Source organism: Gobio gobio (assembly GCF_949357685.1).
Source record: "Gobio gobio genome assembly, chromosome: 20".
Classification (NCBI taxonomy): domain Eukaryota; kingdom Metazoa; phylum Chordata; class Actinopteri; order Cypriniformes; family Gobionidae; genus Gobio; species Gobio gobio.
In genome coordinates this window covers 36,657,918-36,677,656 of record NC_137113.1, presented here as the reverse complement: position 1 = coordinate 36,677,656, position 19,739 = coordinate 36,657,918, and the positions used below count along the sequence as shown (strand labels likewise).

General features: G+C 38.7%; 1 protein-coding gene across 1 annotated transcript in view; it reads right to left on the bottom strand.

Moving 5' to 3' along the window:
• Positions 1 to 514: 514 nt before the first annotated feature.
• Positions 515 to 19,739, bottom strand: part of heatr1 (HEAT repeat containing 1) — a 56,058-nt gene continuing 36,833 nt past the window's right edge. Inside the window, exons 37-45 of the mRNA XM_079801273.1 lie at positions 18,611 to 18,761; positions 17,548 to 17,706; positions 13,847 to 13,981; positions 13,658 to 13,762; positions 10,805 to 10,973; positions 10,404 to 10,576; positions 8,139 to 8,297; positions 2,632 to 2,740; positions 515 to 1,884 (exon numbers count right to left, since the gene is read on the bottom strand). Coding sequence (XP_079657399.1) covers positions 1,796 to 1,884; positions 2,632 to 2,740; positions 8,139 to 8,297; positions 10,404 to 10,576; positions 10,805 to 10,973; positions 13,658 to 13,762; positions 13,847 to 13,981; positions 17,548 to 17,706; positions 18,611 to 18,761 — 1,249 coding nt within the window. The 3' untranslated portion in view covers positions 515 to 1,795. The remainder of the gene's footprint in view (positions 1,885 to 2,631; positions 2,741 to 8,138; positions 8,298 to 10,403; positions 10,577 to 10,804; positions 10,974 to 13,657; positions 13,763 to 13,846; positions 13,982 to 17,547; positions 17,707 to 18,610; positions 18,762 to 19,739) is intronic.

Sequence of the window (19,739 nt, the reverse complement as noted above, 5' to 3'; positions counted from 1 at the left end):
GTTTTTGGCATTTAAAAGAAAATTTGATTATTTTGACCCATAAAATGTAGGCTATTGCCACAAATATACTGTGCGACTTATGACTGGTACGCATAAATAAATAAATGTAGAAATGTAAAAATGCATAAATAAATGTAAAAATAAATACATGTAGAAATACATAAATAAATGTAGAAAAATTATAGTATAACACAAATGATACAAAAACAGCACAATTGAAAATTACACTTTTGACAAAATTATTTTTTTATTCATTCATTTATCTATTTGAGCATTTAATTATTCATTCATTTATTTATGTATTTCTATATTTATTTCTTCATAAATTTATTTCAGCATTTAATTATTTCAGCATATAATTTATTTATTCATTTCAGCATTTAATTATTTATTTATTAATTTGTTTATTTATACATTTATTTCAGCATTTAATTATTTATTCATTCATTCAATTATGTATTTCTATATTTTTTCTTCATATATTTATTTAATTAATTCAATTATTTATGTATTTGTACATTGATTTAATTCTGCATTTACATATTTATTCATTTATTTACTTATTTATACTTAAGTCATTTCTCGTCCTCCATTCAGGGTCACATAGGTATAGGTTATATATACTGGCTCAAAAGTAGGCTACAAAGTTTACATCAAGTATTATTGTTAGAAAATATAAAAATATTTCGGCCACACCATTTTAAGTGAATTACACGTTACTACATGTACAATAACAGTAAATGATGCATAACTACAAGTAACTAACTCACGTTTATCTACGTTAAAAACATTTCTGAATTAGTATGCAGCTCATATTGAGACTACACAGGATGTTATACTACTGCTGTATAAAAATGTGTCATTACAAGATGTTTAAAATTAAGTGAGAGCAGTTATGTAATTAATGGTGAAGTTATCTCAGATACATTTACCTTCAAATCCAGTAGATTTAATCTAAAAAAATTTAAAAAACTCACCACTCACTACCCAATACTTGGTTATTTATACAGTAATTACACACCAACAAGTAGCCTACACTTTACAGTGACCCCATTGCATGTAGGTTACATTCAGTTATTTATACTATGCCTGTGGTCCATTGCCTTTGAATAAACTATAAAAAAGCAAGGGATCAAAAGTAACCGTAACTCTTTCTCATCTAGTTAAGGATTGCATCATAGTAAATAATAGACAAAGCATAGAACTGATTGATATACAGTTAAAAATGCAAGGCATTGGGTGCATGTTGGCCAGGCTTTTTGTAGTCATAGTTTCTTTTTTGTTTCATATAACCTATTTACAATAACATGCAGAATCATCACATAATATATTCCCAGGTGTTCCAGAAAGTTAGAACCAGCGTACAAGCAGCTTAGATCTGAATGTGTATGCATGGCTGCATTTTTTCAATCAAACAAAAAGGCACATTTCCCAGACTGTTTTTATGATATTCAGATTACGGTTTAGTTTAGTTTGCATTACAAAAATGTCATTCAATGCCATAAAATCATTCCTTTTTAAAAACATTAGACACATTTAAACATCATGCGTGTCGTTTTTTTTTTATATAACCTTAGAAAAAGCATTAGGCATCCATTCATTTTTGGCTTGTAAAAAGCCACACATTTACATTTACATATGCATGTTTTGGGCACAAAGGACAGGTCAAGCTGCCAGTCAGGTGATAAGGTGTGCTGTGGATCCTGCGGGCAGACTGACGCATGTGCTAGTAAAACAGTTCATCAGTAAATATTATGCAAGAAGCATCGGTGATGATGTGAAAGTCTCGCTGGGATTAAAAGTAGCTCTGCAGTGATTCGCCAAGGACGGTCTCCATTTCATGAATGACTTTCTGCACCTGGTGCTCAACTTCCTCACATTCATCTGTAAAACAAGGAGGAGGAATTCTGAAGTCTGAATTCTGAAGTATATTCCTGACTGTTAAAGAAACATTATAAAAATGACAGACTTAGTTGACCCAAAAATGAAAATTATCCCATAATTTACTTACTCTCAAGCCATCCTAGGTGTATTTGACATTCTTCTTTCAGACGAAAGTAAAATATCTAGTTCCCGGCGGACCGCCTTCCGTATTCAATTTGCGGAAAAAGTGTAACACCTCTCACAGATCAACCTCATATGTAGCACCAGTTACGCTTTTTTCGCAAGTTGTATACAGAAGGCGGTCCTCCTGAAGCTAGATATTTTACTTTATAACGTGTTAAATATGGATATTTTTCTTAAACAAAACCATCGATTCACTTCAGAAGGCCTTTATTAACCCCCCCGGAGCCATGTGGATTTCTTTTATAATGGATCGATGGATGCACTTTCTTTGGGCTTCAAATGTTGGGCTGCCATTATAATGCTTAGATTAGCCAGAACATTTTTTTCATATAACTTTGATTGTATTTGTCTGAAAGCACAATGTCATATACACCTAGGATGGCTTGAAGGTGAGTAAAACATTGGGTAATTTTCATTTTTGGGTCAACTATCCCTTTAGTGTTCCCGAAGCACAACTCAAAGCAGGCTCAAAACAGTAACAAAGATAACACTTGGTAACACTGTGTACTTTAGTTACAGAATCACGTGTTGCTGTTTGATTAAATATTGATGTAATGTTCTTACCCTCCATGAGCTCAGCCAGGAATGGGATGGTCTCTGGCAGAAGAGCCATGTAGTTCTCCTTTAGCTTGCTTGCCAACTCCAGCAACATGGCAAGTGCAGAGAAACGCACCTGAACAGAAATGCAAACATGGACATTTATTTTCACTTCTGCATTTAAATAGAACCACATAATAAAGCATGGGCTGAAATTCAGCGATTAAGGGTACTAATTGAAAAGTTTTTTTTCTTCCTTTCTCAAAAACAAAAAAATGCAGGTCAGTCTTTTATTTTGTCCATAAGGATTTGTTTAGATCACAGGTGCCTTACCCTGAAGCAGAAAAAAAAAACGTAAGGCGAGTTCAACTTGAAGCGAACCGGAATTATTTTATAAAAAAGAAAATACAGGTGTGTTTGACCGCTGTGCAGAACGATCGGCTTGACAAAGTACCAAGTGATACCAAGTACCAATTTGAAAGCAAATGACGGAGACATCTGCTCTCTAATTGCTCTCAGTACTTTGATGTCATACAGTGATCGGTCTGCGCAGGACCGCTTCAAGTCGAACACACCTGTATAGCGCGTGTGCATGTGACATCACCGCCAGCCGTGAAAAAAAAACAATGAGTGGTAGCATTGGGTTTCAGCGTGAATGCCGCGAAAAACACACAAAAACGCATAATTGGATGTTTTGAAATAAACACTGAAAAAAAAAAAAACTATACAAGTTTTAGGGCTGGACAAAATGACACTGACACACACACACACACACACCACACACACACACCACACACACACACCACACACACACACCACACACACACACCACACACACACACACACACACACACACACACACACACACCACACACCACACACCACACACCACACACCACACACCACACACCACACACCACACACCACACACCACACACACACACACACACACACACACACACACACACACACACACACACACACACACACACACACACACACACACACACACACACACACACACACACACACACACACACACACACACACACACACACACACACGATCAACTGAATTTAGACCTACGGCACATATAAATGTCAGGAAACACTATTCCTGTCTGCATGTCAGTGTCCATGGATCACTGGATCTTTGGGAAGATGTAAGGAACACTAACTGAGCCCAAACTTGAAATAATATATATTTTAAATAATTGTTTGTTTTACTCGCATTTTCTATTAAATCCAGTCATGTAGCAGCTCTTCTGCCACTCAGTCCGGCTGAGTGGGCGTGTTCCGGTGGGAAACCCTCCATTTTATTTTTAGAATCGTAATTTTGTTGTTGTTGTTGAAATAAAGAAATATTAAAGGAACTGTATGTAAGAAATGTATTTCAATTAATCATAAAATGGCCCTGATATGTCACTAGACATTAAGAAATCATGTTCATTTCAAATACTTATATCACTGACAACGGTTGTCCGGCCAAGATATTGTCATTTTAAAAGTGAAGTTGCAGCCCTCAACTGATGTTGATGTTGACATGTTGTGTTTTGGCCTGAAGCGCCACCCTCCGCCTATCTACCAATCGCGTCAGTAGTGTTTCTGCATTCGGGTTGCCAGCTCTGCTCTAGTTACCACAGCTGCAGCTATAAACTTTTTGGATAAACAATGTCTAACTTTACGAAACCTAAACGACCTCGTTATGAATCAGAAAAACGTCGTGACAGTGTCCGAAATAAAACAAGGATTTGTATAAGAGATGCATTTGAAAGATGGAGACGGCTGAAAACTGAGAATAATTTGAAAACTGATGCCAACGTTGCTAATTTTCTCCTGGACAGGTAAGGTTCATCTATGTTTGGCTAACTTGTACTTAATGTAAATGGACATTTCAAATATTCATGACAGTCGAACAAAGTTATGCATGTTCGTGCAAAGTAACATTAGGTTAGCGCAGATGGAGGAGGTGGGTCATTGAATTGAAAAGGTAACGTTAAGGAATTGTTTGGTAAATAAAAACGGCGAGTCGTCATTGCTAACATTAGTAATGCATTATCAGAGCCCGTTTCTCTGTCATTATGCTGGGACGCTGAGGAAAACAACATTAGCACACCTATTATGGCAATGTGAAAACGTATTTGAGACAGTAGCCTAACGTTACCTCGGTAAAAATTATTCCTCATTCGTTCTTCGCATATATAGTGGACAAAACATGCTGCAAGTTGACCTGTATGACCATTGCTAATGTTATTTAGCTTTGCTGTAATTTTACTATAATATACTATAGTATTTTTTCCTGTGGGAATGTACTGTCACATACGAGCGTTCATATTTACGATTATATTTGGCTAATCGCCATTAGTAAATTTTTGCGATTCATAATTACCTCACAAAACATCGCTTTTGAAGCATAAACATAATTAACAGAAAGAAAAAAAACTAACTGTGTACGACTCGTCACTTGCCATTGAAAGCTCCGTGTAGCAGCCTACGTTCCTGCTGGATCCTGCAGCCTATCTGGCAGTGGCAACCACGAGTCAGGGGTAGGGGGAGAGGGGATACACCGCTCTACAGTAATTTGAAAGTGATTGCAGTACCAGTTTTGGCCACAGTCCTACATACAGCTCCTTTAAAGCTGCGGTCCGCAACTTTTTGTGCTCTAGTGGTTAATAAACAGAACTGCATGCGTCTTGCGGAAGAACATTATAGCCGGAGCTACTTCTCTCTGTTTATGTCTATGGCGAGTCACGCAGGGATTGTGCTCCTCCGCAGCGTTTCCTAACAGACCGGTCTGAAATAGTCCCAATATAAACACTTATTACAAGTGTACCATAATGATTCAGGGTAAGACAAAAACGTTGTACAATGTTGTACATGCTCATTATATAATTTTTGTAAATCTTAAAAAAGTTACGGACAGCAGCTTTAATATTGCAAAAATTCTACTGTACTGTAAAAAAAAAAAAGTAATAATAACTAAATTTTAATTTTACAGAGCGACATTAATATTATTTACACTAATATTTAGGCCTGTCTTTATTTATTTGCTTTCAAATTAAAGGGTAACTAAACCCCTGCTCAGAGCTTAACTCCACCCACTGGCAATTTTCAAAAAATGCTGGAAAAGTGGGCAGAGCCCGGCGGACACAGAGGGGACGAACCGAGGGCGGGGCTGAGCGGAGGGCGTGCACCCGAGACCCGCAGTGATGGATTGATTGACAGCTGTCAGACTCGCGAGTCGCAGAGATGGAGAATGAATGGAGTGATGCCAGCTTTGCAACAGAGCGGTCATTTCTCCTACCTTCACCTGAAGTGGAGGAGGGTGGATTGTCTGTAGACACAAACCCGGAGCCTTATCAATGCGAGCCGCTGCTCAAACTGCGTTAACTCCCGATGCAGACGATGCTAGTGAAGCAGCCGCGCAAGAGAACTGACCTAATCTATCTGCGTCCGCGGCAACCGCTTGCGTGTCAGGGTTTGAAAGCGCGTCTCATGTATGAAAATTATCTGTACACATGACGGGCGGCAATAATATCGCAAGAAAAGCCTGACGTGTACTGACAACTGCATTATTTAACCGTATTTTCTTCAATACAATGTTAAAGCAAGTGTCAAGTCAGTTTCATTCATAATGTTTATTTCATGTAACATGACAGTTCATACTGGAGTGAAGCCGTTCTCATCATGTGATTGGGGGAAACATTTCTGAGGGCGTGGTGAGCTCGTGTTAGGGGCGCAGATAGTGAGCCGTTGGAGGTGCCATCCTACGTCACGATGTACCACAATGTCCAATAGGAAAATTCAACTGCAGTAGCCACCGTTCAACCTTAAGAGGGCAGCACTTTGGCGGTTTTACACCATATTTTATAGAATTAAAACACTTTATATTCAAATGTCAAAACATTTACTCGAATCAATGAACAGCATTAATAAAGCCCCAGTATTACAGATCATTAACTAAAAAAAGTTGGTTTAGGGTTTAGTTACCCTTTAATAAAGAAATGACTCATTATATATTGGGGAAGATGGTTGTCACGTTAGTGTTTTTAAATGCATGTTAGTGACCCGCACTCACACCGCTTGCAGAGATGGACAGATGTAGAGCAGCGCTTACTGCAAACGAGCCACTACGTTTAAATGAACACAATGCTGTGCTTCACTCTGAAACGATTCACGATTTTTTATTCATTTGGCATTTACAGAGTGTTAATTTTGGAATTAAATCATTGTGATTGATGAATCCGATCATAGTGTTTACATGAACGTAGAGATGTGCCGGTAAACGGTAATACGATATACCGCAATAATGAACATGCACAATATTGTTATCGTGGGCACTTCAAAATACCGTGAATAATTATTTATTATGAATTATTCAGATTTTTATAATGAATTTTATGAATACTTTACCCATCAACCGTTTAAAATGAAAAACAGGTCAAAGAGGAACACGCACTGATGTAAATAGACCGTGCATGAGCCGAGCACATGGCGGAATGAGGAGACACGCTGAAGTGCACATTCATTCTTCGACAGCAGAGGGCGCTGACGGAACAGCAGAAATGCAGCCGTTTCCCCAGTAATCACATAACCGAATACATAATACTTAAAGACTTAAGGCTATTCATTTTCAAACTTGCATTTTATATTTTAATCTGGACTAAATGACATGCCCTAGATATTGTTTGAATATGTTCTGACTGTTGTTCAATCACACACTCTACAAGGCTCCAGTATTTAACATTAGTTCCTTCATTAACAAACTGACAATGAAAAATACTTCTAAAGCATGTATTAATCTTAGTTAAATGTACATTTCAGCATACCAATTGTTCTTTATAATTCTTTTGCACTTTAATCTGTTTTAAATATTTGTTTACTTTATACATTTTTGTGTATTGCTTTATTGTATTTAAATGTTTGGTTCTTTTGTTATAAGAAAGTGATTTAACCTGTTATAGTATGACAACACTTTTTTTGCAACTTATTTCAATATCGTGATAATACCGTATACCGTGATAAAAGCTTCAGCAATTAATCGCAACATGAAAATTTGATACCGGCACATACCTACATGAACTTTAAATAAAGTGATCGAGTTGATGTGAGAGTTTGTGTCACAAGCTTCAAATCGGACTTGATATTTTGACATATTTAACACACTGCACGAATATACAGAGTTTCCCGCTGTTGGCGCATATTAACCATCATCAAAAATAGCTTCTTTGTTAAAAAACTATTTCAGTCCTGATTAGGAAATGGCAGCTGGTGTGCATGAATTAGTGCATCCATTGGATGCTTGTTTACATGTATTCATTAAGCAGACACATTTATTTAAAGCAACTTACAAACTACAAGTGACTAATTGCAATTTTGAAAGAAGGTATCAACAAATTATTCACAAATATGAATTTCAATACCAATTTTCATAATTGAATTTTGTAAATTGGTACCACACACACACACACACACATTAGTACATCACTTGATCACTGTATTTTTACGTTTAATCACACTCAAGCATCTGCATACCTTGGCTGAACTGTGACGCGTCTTAAGCAGAATCTGATAATTGAGAGCTTTCCACTGTGAGTCGTCTCTCATGGCAACAGCAAAATGGGCAATACAAGGCAGCAAATGGTCGGTAATGCGGCTCTTGTAGATCTCATCTCCACCTTGCATGTTCTCCAACTTTAGACACACATAAAAACAAATTCATTAGACACCAGAATGACAGGAAAAACCTTTATATCAATACCACATTTTTCCAAGTTAAAAGTATTTAAAGGTCCTGTTCTTTGTGATCCCATTTTTCAAACTTTAGTTAGTGTGTAATGTTGCTGTTAGAGCATTTATAATACCTGTAAAATTATAAAGCTCAAAGTTCAATGCCAAGCGAGATATTTTTATTTAACAGAAGTTCCCTTTCAAAGCCTACAGCGAACGGCCGGTTAGGACTACATCCTGGTATTTCCTGCTTTAATTACGTCAGTAGAGCAGTATGTCGACTAACCTCCGCCCACAAGAACACGCGAAAAAGGGGGCGTGGTCTTGCTGCTCCCGCGTGGAGAATAGGAAGTGTTGCGTTCGTATAGTTTGTTTGTCGCCATGTCGTCGAGACGCTGTTATTTTCATCCCGGAGTCAAGTCACCTTTGTTTGGCTTTCCCAGGGACGCTGTACTTGGAGATCATTGAGCGCATGCATCCCCGTTATGGTGAGAGGCGTGACCTTTCCGGTAACGTGCGCTCTGCGTGCCCTAAGCTGCTGTCGAATCACAACACGGGAACCGCTGGCACAATCAGAACTCGTTACGTATTTTTTACACGCGAAACATGAACACATGTTATATTGCACACTGTAAACACAATCAAAGCTTCAAAAAAACACGAAAAACGGGACCTTTAAACAAATATATCTTTGAATCATGAAAATTTTACGTTTTCTTGGGGTTATTCCATTTGACAAACTGAACTGGCCATATCATACAAGAGTCAAATTATCCAACTTTTTATTACATTTTTGTATCAATTTTGACAGTCATAAGGGTCTACAGGAGGGGTGTTTAATTTCCTGTTTCATGGTTTTCTTGGATGCGTCTCAATCAGCTCCCAAGTTCAGGAGTCAGGGCACTGATCACGGAGTTGGCCATTTTAAGGGCTGTCTCAATCGTAGAATCCTTCCAGTGCACTGAAACGTTTGCGCCCTAAAAAGTCCCCCAATGCACTGCAAAACTCAGGGTGCACCGATGCTCACTATGCTCCCTTAACGGAAGTTCCTAAGCGCAAAACTTAAATCACGTGAACCAACTTACTACACATAATGACATGCGATATGCGTTTTTAAAAATTGAAACCATTATTTTATTATATTTTAGCATAAACATACATCATTAGACAGGTTATGAACAGTCTAGCTAACATTTATAATTTATTTACGGCTGAAATGTTGCACGTATATGCAACAAAGTATTTATCACAATGTCCTTTAAATAACATTACAAGTGATGTCAAAGATATCAGCTCTGTTGTTGTTCATAAATACCAGTAACGATGTTGTACAATGAGGACGTTGTCACGTCGCCGGAAATCGAGTCATCAGTGTCCCAATGTGTAGTGAGCCAGCGTCCTTTACTGTCCTTACCAGTGCCTGAACTCGTGAACATGATATACTGATTCACGAGCTCGGGAGCGGATTGAGACGCACACATAGCCACTTGACAACAAAATAGGTTCCTGCGTGTTGGTTACACCAGCATTTATAACCCCCTAAATCCTCGAGGCACACCAACAGTACACATTTTGGTTGTCTCCATGACCTTGACAAGTCTTGGCAGCTCTACAATGAGCTAAATCAGGCATGATTGATTAGGGAGACATCCAAAATGTGTACTTTTTGGTGTGCCTCCAGGAACAGGGTTGAGAAACACTTGGTCAGACTGCCATGACCTCTATTTTGTTAAAAAAAAAAAACAAGTCTATTATCAACTATTATCAAAAACTTCCGCCTTTTAAATGATCTCAGGAAAGTTACAGCATCTAGATGTTTTTTTTTTTAAACTTTAACCCCAAGAAATATAAAATTTATATTTAATTAATAAGCTGAAAACAGGTCCATCAGAGTATTCAAGTCACTGTCCAAATGAACTTTTATGCATTTTTTTTATTAATTTTAAAATGGCAACAGATAACCCAATAACTTTGCTTATTTCATAACTTGAAAAATGAATTGCAATGAAATAACAGAAATGGGGAATAGATTGTAGCTCTTGACACATTCAATGTACGTGCTATACTGACCTGATCCACCAGAGGACCCAGCAGAGCATCAGCCCTTTCCTTGCTGAGGAAGTGCTGAGTGTCATAGAGGAAGATCTTGTGGAGGCAGTCCAATACATACTGCAGCAGCAAGACGCTCTTTGTCACGTTATCTTCATCATCATCATCATCCTCTGAATCAAAGAAGGCTTTGCCTATAGACAAACAAGGTGAAGGTCAAAGTAAATGACATTATTTTTAAATAAATGTGTCAAGAAAAATGACTGAAATGTTGTGTTATATCTCTAAAACACAAAACATTTTACTCCACATCTCTTCCTAGCATTATCTGGTCATGTCAAAGAATGTTAGCATGGTTTGATGGTGAAGCATTACAGGTGCATTCAGAACTTCATACAAACATACTGATTTGTGCAGACTACCTGTGAGGGAAATGTTGAGCTGCTGCAGCAGATCAGAACAGGGTTTGACCAGTTGCCCAGCAAACAACACAAACAGCCCTTTGAGTTTATTAGCGAATCGGTTTGCCACTATGTAGAATGTCAACAGCCGGTCTTTAGAGGCACCGTCACTCTTTGACCAGTCAAACAACTGCAGAAAAGTAAAAAGGAGATTCAATCAGCATGCATTGACACTTCTAATGTTCTTAATAGACAATATATAACCAAAGTAACTTACAAGTACATATTGAGCTTTTGGCAATTATTACAACAAGTGTCAAAGAATCAAAAATTCCAGTAGTCTGATTACACTAAAATTACACTGTTCTCTGTGCCAATTTTGGTACCATAGCAAAAACTGTTGGAACAATTTAACTATAAAACTATACATTTAAATGAGTATTATTTATGAAGATAACTATAAATAAATAATGCATTTAAACAGCATGTAGCCTTCAAATGTTTAGAAGTAAACATTGTTTATAAAAAGATTTTAAAAATCTATTTAAAATGTTTTAATAAAATCAAGGACAAAGAAACATTAGAACAAGTGGCAAGTCTATTAGTTGCATTAACACTAATACTAAGGCCGTGTCCAGTCCACCAAATATTTTTTTCCTTGAGGCTAGAGCATGTTTCCAATTGTTTTCAATGGGAGCGCCATGGTTTTAAAACACAAGAAATGTGACGAAGCGCTGAGTGAGCGTTGAAGAATGTTCAATTTTAGGTAAAACGCAGCACTTGCCAGTGTCACTTTTACCCAGGCGTCCAATCACAGTGGAGGAGGGACGGGGCAAAAACAACACCGACCAACTGCCACATTCTGCTTGCACAATGTCAACAGATGACAACAAGCGTGACCCGATTTCTCATGGTGGAATATGGGACAGTCCCCGGCGATACCGATATATAGCTATTTGTTTATATATATTATATAATAATATGACGACATATATATATATATATATATATATATATATATGTCGTCAGACGTAGCGTAAGCATTTTGAACTGCGAGAGGCGCGGGCACTACACTTTTTCCCTAAGTTGAATACGGAAGACGATCGACCGGTCATTTACTTTATTAAGTTTTAAATATGGATATTTTTCTTACAAACGCATCGATTCAAAGTTTTACTTCAAAAACAGAGCAACATTCACTGCCATTATAAATAGGGGTGCACCGATCCGACTTTTTCAGTCCCGATACCGATACCGATGCCTGGGCTTTGTGTATCTGTCGATACCCGATACCGATCCGATATATTGTTGAATTAATAATAAACTGTATATCTTCCACCTTATACCTTCCTTGAAGAGACTAAAGGCACCAGACTTTACAAACTAAACATAACTAAGACAAAATAACAGATGTATGTAAGGTGTTGAATTCTTATTTATTTAAAAAACAATTGTGCATTCAAATCTAAAATAGAATGTAATCTAACTTCTTTAAATAAATAAAATGTAGCAGTGGAAACAAAAAACAGTGTATTGGTCAAACATACAATAGTAATCTGACAGTTACCAAACATTTTTTACACTACAGATAATTGTTTTGGTATATAATCATATCAATATTAAAAAGTAGCATTACAAATTAACAAATAGTCTAATTTTCTACCATATGCAATTTAATAAAAATTTTCAGCTAGCTAATAACAACTTTGTTCTGGTTTCACCTCACTCCAGATTAAATGATTGTAGGCTAGGCCTATTTATTTTACTACACATTGTCAACAGAAATAAGATGAAATACTGTTGATAATTAAAAATAATTCTTACTACCCACTCTTGCTAAAATGGGTAAGCACACTTGTGTTCTCATTTCAGTTGCGTTCTGAGTAAATTAATAAACTGAGTTCATGAGTTCAGTGTTGGACAGATCAGTTGTTCTGGCCAGTCGTTAAAATGATTCGGTTCAAAGGAGTCATTAGGTCACGAATCGGACATTAGCAGACGCGTTGTGTGCGAATCCCGTCTGTTAGAACATCGCGAAAGATGTCAACACACAGAAAACACTTCATAACTGGATATAATTTGTCTCCCGCTTATTGAAAGTATGCTTTATGTCAGCTGGTCAGAGAAGAGTCAATGTTTTTTGAGCGCAATTCACACCCAGTGATAATTCAAGGACAAAATTGTCCGAATGTGTCACGTGCAACATGGTTTCGGTCTTCCGAGCTTTTGATTTGGACTAATATGTGAAATATGAGAGCGAACACTGATTATTTTGAAGACCCAGAGAGCGCGCGCGGGGGAGGAGCTCTCAGATCGGTCTCTCTGTCACTCAGTCACAAGCGCAGCATCTGTTCTACATCACTCGTAAATCACAATAACTCATCAAATTAGGCTTTGGCCGTCAAAAAAATGTCAATGCAGGAAAGACCCTGACTTTGCAGTAATACCCTCGAAACAGCGACGAACTAGTTGGCGTGGCAAGCGTGAAATATCTCCTCCACACAGCCGAATCTCTGGCTCGCTCCCTTCTAGCATGCGACACACGTGAAGCTGACGAATGACGTAGGTTCTGCTGCGACGGAAAAAAACACCTGGATCGGCTTGTGGATCTGTTAATTTTTCCGATCCCCGATCCAGCTATTTTGTCAGTATCGCGGCCGATATCCGATCCTAATATCGGATCGGTGCACCCCTAATTATAAAGCTTGGCAGAGCCAGGACATTTTTTATTATAACTCCAATTGTGTTTGTCTGAAAGAAGAAAGTCATATACACCTAGGATGACTTGAGGGTGAGTAAATCATGGGCTTCATTTTTGGGTGAACTATCCCTTCAAGTCTTTTTTTCCCCCCACACTAAACAATAGATGCTTACCTTGAAGAAGAGAGGTCTGAAAGTGACTTCTGAAAGTTTCATAACCAGCACTAGCAGAGAGTCAACCACATAGCCCTCAATTACACCAACCGTCTTTAGATCTCCCTATTAAATAAAGTTAAATTGGTAATCATCAGCAAGTGCACTTATTGAAGAAAAAATAAATATTGAAACAGGGGTGTGCAGTACCTGGCAATGCTGGGCACGGAAATCAAGAGCAGACAGGAAGAAGGAAGTGAGCTCTGATTGGTGGTTGTTGAGTTGGTCCTTCTCCATGTGAGCGATATGTTCCTTCAGGATGGCCATCAGTGGACCAAGACGTTTCTGCAACAGGTAAGATAAGGGAATCAGCTGAGAATGAAACGCTTGTAATAACAATAGGAGTTAAATTTTTTGTTGTTGTGATTTTTGCGATTTTGTGGCAGTAATTTCTAGATTTTCTTTTTTAGTATAATTTTTTTTTTAGTATTTTCTAGTATTTTTTATTTTAGTTATTAAAATAAAAACAAAACGGCAAATTACAAACAATAGAACAAAGACTTTTTTTGAAATAAGGCTAGTTTAGAATAACTTTTTCAGGTAGGTTTAGCATTCAGGTACAAAATGCTACAGATATTGAATCATCAATTTAGGGCTGTCTCGATATCAGATTTTTCACTAGTCAAATTTACCTTCATTTTGTTTTTCTTTTTTGGCCAATGAATTACACCATTGCATACAAGAGGAACAATTACACTTAATAAAAAGATAGAGGGTCACTTTTCCAACTCTGACCCTCGACGCATGTGGCAGGGCATCCAGGCCATCAGTGACTACAAACCCACCCACTCCACCCCCGCAGCCACTGATGTCAACTTCCTGAACGAGCTAAATTACTTTTATGCTCGTTTTGAAAGAGACAACAGAGAAACTGCCACCAAGCTCAAACCCTCAGCTGACCACCCACCAATCACACTCTCCTCCACAGATGTCTGCAAGGCACTGAGCCGGATTAGCGCACACAAGGCTGCTGGACCAGACAACATCCCTGGACGTGTGCTCAGGGCATGTGCAGAGCAGCTCGCTGGGGTTTTTACAGACATTTTCAACCTGTCTCTTGCCCAAGCAGCTGTACCGACATGCTTTAAACGCACTTCCATTGTGCCAGTGCCGAAACACTCTAACCCGAGGTGCCCTAATGACTACCGCCCTGTAGCACTCACACCCATCGTCATGAAGTGCTTTGAGAGGCTGGTCCTGGAACACCTAAAAGACTCTATACCATCCACATTGGACTCACACCAGTTTGCCTACCGCAGCAATAGGAGCACAGAGGATGCTGTTTCCATGGCACTGCACTCTGTGCTCACCCATCTGGACCATAAGAACACGTATGCACGCATGCTGTTTGTTGACTTCAGCTCAGCATTCAACACTGTCATCCCATCCAAGTTAATAGCCAAACTTGGAGACCTGGGCATCAACACTTCAATGTGTAACTGGATTTTGGACTTCCTAACTGACAGACCCCAGAATGTTCGTTCAGGATTCACCTGCTCCACATCCATCACACTCAACACTGGTGTACCACAGGGCTGTGTGCTAAGTCCGTTTCTCTACTCCCTCTTCACCGCCGACTGCAAGCCTGTGTATGGATCTAATTCCATCGTCAAGTTTGCGGACGACACTACGGTGATTGGTCTCATCAGCAACAACGATGAGACTGCCTATAGGGAGGAGATCCAGCACCTGGCCACATGGTGCGCTGATAATAACCTGCTCCTCAACACCACCAAAACGAAGGAGCTCATCGTGGACTTCAGGAAGGAGTCAAGAGGCACACACGACACCATCCACATCAATGGAATGGCTGTTGAACGTGTCTCCAGTTTCAAGTTCCCGGGGACCCACATCTCGGCGGACATGTTGTGGACGACCAACACCTCCAGCCTGGTCAAGAAGGCTCACCAGCGCCTCTTCTTCCTGAGGACACTGAGGAAGAATCAGCTCTCCTCGGCTATCCTGGTGAACTTCTATCGCTGCGCAATAGAAAGCATCCTGACCAACTGTGTGGCAGTATGGTATGGGAGCTGCTCTGTTGCGGAGCGCAAGGCACTGCAGCGGGTGGTGAAAACTGCCCAGCGCATCACAGGGACTCCACTGCCTGCCATCGAACACATCCAGAGGAAACGCTGTCTGCATCGAGCTCGCAGCATCCTCAAGGACTCCTCTCACCCAGCCCACAGACTGTTTTCTCTCCTGCCCTCCGGCAGGCGTTTCAGGATCCACCGGACCAGGACCAGCAGACTAAAGAACAGTTTTTTCCCCAGAGCTGTCTCTTTATTGAACTCAAACCCCCGTTGATCCACTTCCCTCATAAACTGATAACTCTCCTACCTCACATCTTCCTTCACTTTGTTATTTGCACTACCGACTGTTTATCACAGTAACAACTGTTTACATATGCATCTTGCACTGCCATATCTTAACTGGATTATGCTCATTTGCACTGCCGACTGTATAGTACCAATGTTTACATTTGCATTTTGCACTGTACTTCTAACTGTAATATGCAACCACTTTCCACTGCACTTTACACTTTTTTTTTTTTTTTTTTCCGGATAGCTCTGTCCATAATTTATTGCACTACCCTAATCCACTGCTATTCCTCATATTAGCCTAGCATATTATTGTATACCTCTATCTGTAAAATTCTGTTTATAGTAATAGCCATCTGTATATTGTATTCATAGTACATATTCACCTGTAAATTCTGTTTATAGTAATAGCCATCTGTATATTTATTCACTGTACATATTCACCTGTAAATTCAGTTCTGTTTATAGTAATAACGTCTCTCTATTTATACATATTTATACATATTCAGTACATATCCATGTCCTGCACTTACGCATCCATTGTATATCCTGCACTTGCTGCTATTGCACTTCTGGTTAGACCTAAACTGCATTTCGTTGCCTTGTACTTGTACTTGTGTAATGACAATAAAGTTGAATCTAATCTAATCTAATCTAATCTAATAGAGAATAAAATGCTAACCATTTTTCTCTTAGCACTAGTGATGGGCGCTTTCAACGGAGCGTTCATCAAACTGGCAAAATCATGTGACTTCAGTTAACAAGGCTTCGTTACGCCATAACTATTTCAAATTTTTTCAAATTTTCTGGTCTTGGTGAACCCATGAATCACTGATCGCCACCATTGAACCAGTGTTTATGGTTTTAACCTGATCTCGGATAAGTTTTATAAATTTGTAGACATTTTTAATGAGACGTGTCTCTCTAATTGGCCCGTTTAGCCAAGCCCTCCATTAAAAAAACGGTTCCGTTTACTCAAAGCTTTAAAAAAGTTAAATTCTCACATTACATGTGAGAGTTTAACACTGTGTAACTGTCATTTTATGGGTTAATGTTAAGGCGATATATTGCGATACCCCCAATTAACGCGAAATCGATTATCGTCAATACCGGTATATTGTGACACCCCTAGATCAAAATAAGACACTGCACAGTCTTCACTTATGAATTAAACATACTGATCCTTATTAAAGCTATTCAGTTGAGAGCAATGTGTTTTTTCTCTTTTTCTTTTGTTTGATTAACAATGACAGACGGTAGCAAGAATTTTAGGCCTTTTTTAAACTTAAACAGTTTAGAAAAAATTGAATCGTATTAGTGTATCAACTGTGTTTACGTGAATACATACCAAGACAGGCTTTTTTGACATCACTGTGTGTATTTGACCATTAAAGGGTGTGACAGTCGACTTTCTGCATGCACACTTCGAGTGTCAGTCAGAGCATGAATACTGCTTCGAGTTTAGTAAGCTTTATTTTCTCATTCATGCACATTTCAAATTCTTCAGTTTTTCAGCAATACACCCATTCCTACCTGATGAACATCCACCATGTCGGAGTAGCATTTTATGATTATGGGGATGAGGACCCTGGGAGGCACCTTTGTGGCAAGAGTGGAGCTGAGAGACGTGAGACGTACAGACAGCTGAGGGCAAGATGTCAGTCGCTCGGCTAGCAGAGTTAAGCGGGTGACCTAGAACACCAGGAAAAAATGAGAAGATTTAAATAAGAAAAATAAAAAAAACCCTTGTAAATAAAATGTATTTGAATCACATATGCTACTCTAAGGTTTGTCTTGAAAGGATTAGTTCACCCAAAAATGAAAATTCTGTCATTAATTACTCACCCTCATGACGTTCCCAACCCGTAAGCCCTTTGTTCTTCTTCTGAACACAAATGAAGATATTTTTGATGAAATCCGAGAGCTCTATGACCCCTCCATAGACAGCTTTTTAATTAACACTTTCAAGGTAAAAACTGTTAAAATAGTCCATATGACTCCAGTGGTTCAACCTTAATTTTATGAAGCGATGAGAATACTTTTTGTGCGCTAAAAACAAACAAAAATAACGACTATTCAACAATTTATTCACGCCTGTCAGTCTCCTATGCTGTTGACGTAGTAAATACAGTGCAGCGCTTCAGAGTTATGCCAGAACACCGGCTTACCATTGGCCGATGTTCACGTGAGCTCCACAACGCATGCGTGTGATGCTGACGCAGGAGCTGACCAACGTAAACTGCGTAGAAAACTTACAAAGACGTGAAGAAACTGTTGAATAAAGTTATTTTGTTTGTTTTTTGCGCACAAAAAGTATTCTCGACACTTTATAAAATTAAGGTTGAACTACTGGAGTCACATGGACTATTTTAACAATGTCTTTACTACCTTTCTGGACCTTGAACATGTTAATTAAATTGCTGGAGGGGTCAGAGAGCTCTCGGATTTCATCAAAAATATTTTATCTTAATTTGTGTTCCACAGATGAACAAAGGTCTTACGGGTTAGGAACGACGTGAAGGTGACTAATCAATGACAGAATCTTCATTTTTGGGTGAGCTAACCCTTGAAGTAACAAGGTGACACTGATACTGACCTGCAAAATTGTGTCCTGCAGGTAGGGGCTAATAAAGTGTGTTAGCGTCTCTGATACGCGCTGCAGAGCTGTGACGGCACTCAGCAGGTAGATTTCATTGTTCTGCAGGTCTTTCCTCTCCTTTAGAGTGTCCAGCACTGCAGGCATCAGCCTGAACACACAACACAATATACAAGTCATGAAGATCATTCAATTCTGAGTATGTTTTAAAAATAGTAGACTCAATTAGTGATGTATGCTCTTTGTCAGCTTTACACTTTAAACACTGGATGCCTTTTACACTGTAAAATCCAACTAAGTCCAAAGGATACGCTGATGGCTGGTTTCACAGACAGCTTAAGCCTAGTCCCAGACTAAAATGCATGTTTGAGCTGTTTTAATTTTAAGCAACTTGCACTGACAGATCTTAAAATATGTCAGCGTTGCCACCTTGTGGACCAACTGATTAGTAAAATAAGGTGCATGTGTGAGCTGAGAGTATAGTAGTGATGTTCGACTCTTGAACGAATTCATTCTTTTAGGCCAGGTAACTGGTCGAACCAGTGAACAAAATCGAACTGAATCAAACTTGAGTTCCAGATTGATGATCCAACATGCAGAAATAAATTAAGTGAAAGAATAAAAAAGAACCGTTAGTTAGAACCGGTCCATTCAGTTCTTTTTGAGTCAGACATGACAGAACAGTTGACTTTCAACTCTGGAGGTTCATTTCGAACGGGTTCTTTGGTTCAATAACCCATCTGGACCAAGTGTGCTACACAGATCCAGAAAAGTGAAGCCAAAGCATTTCGATCGACCCCTGGTTGGAACCATGGCAGCCTTTTTTTATCAAAAGTCCAAAAACCTTTACTGAACACAAGAACTACTTAAATGCCTCAAAGCATAAAAATATTTATAATTGCATAGAATAAGTAATAAGATCATGGTTAATGAGTGATGATCTCCCAGTGCTGTTTCAACTGTGGGCTCCTATGGCACACAGTAAATCAAGACCTGTCAATCTGAGTGATCGATGCAATCGAAGTGCGCTCCAGCTGTAAAAAAATGTCCAGTTGTTCTTGACACATCTTTCCTATCCACCATACCAGAGAACTAATTTCCATTGGTTGAACTTTTAAAATTACGTTGG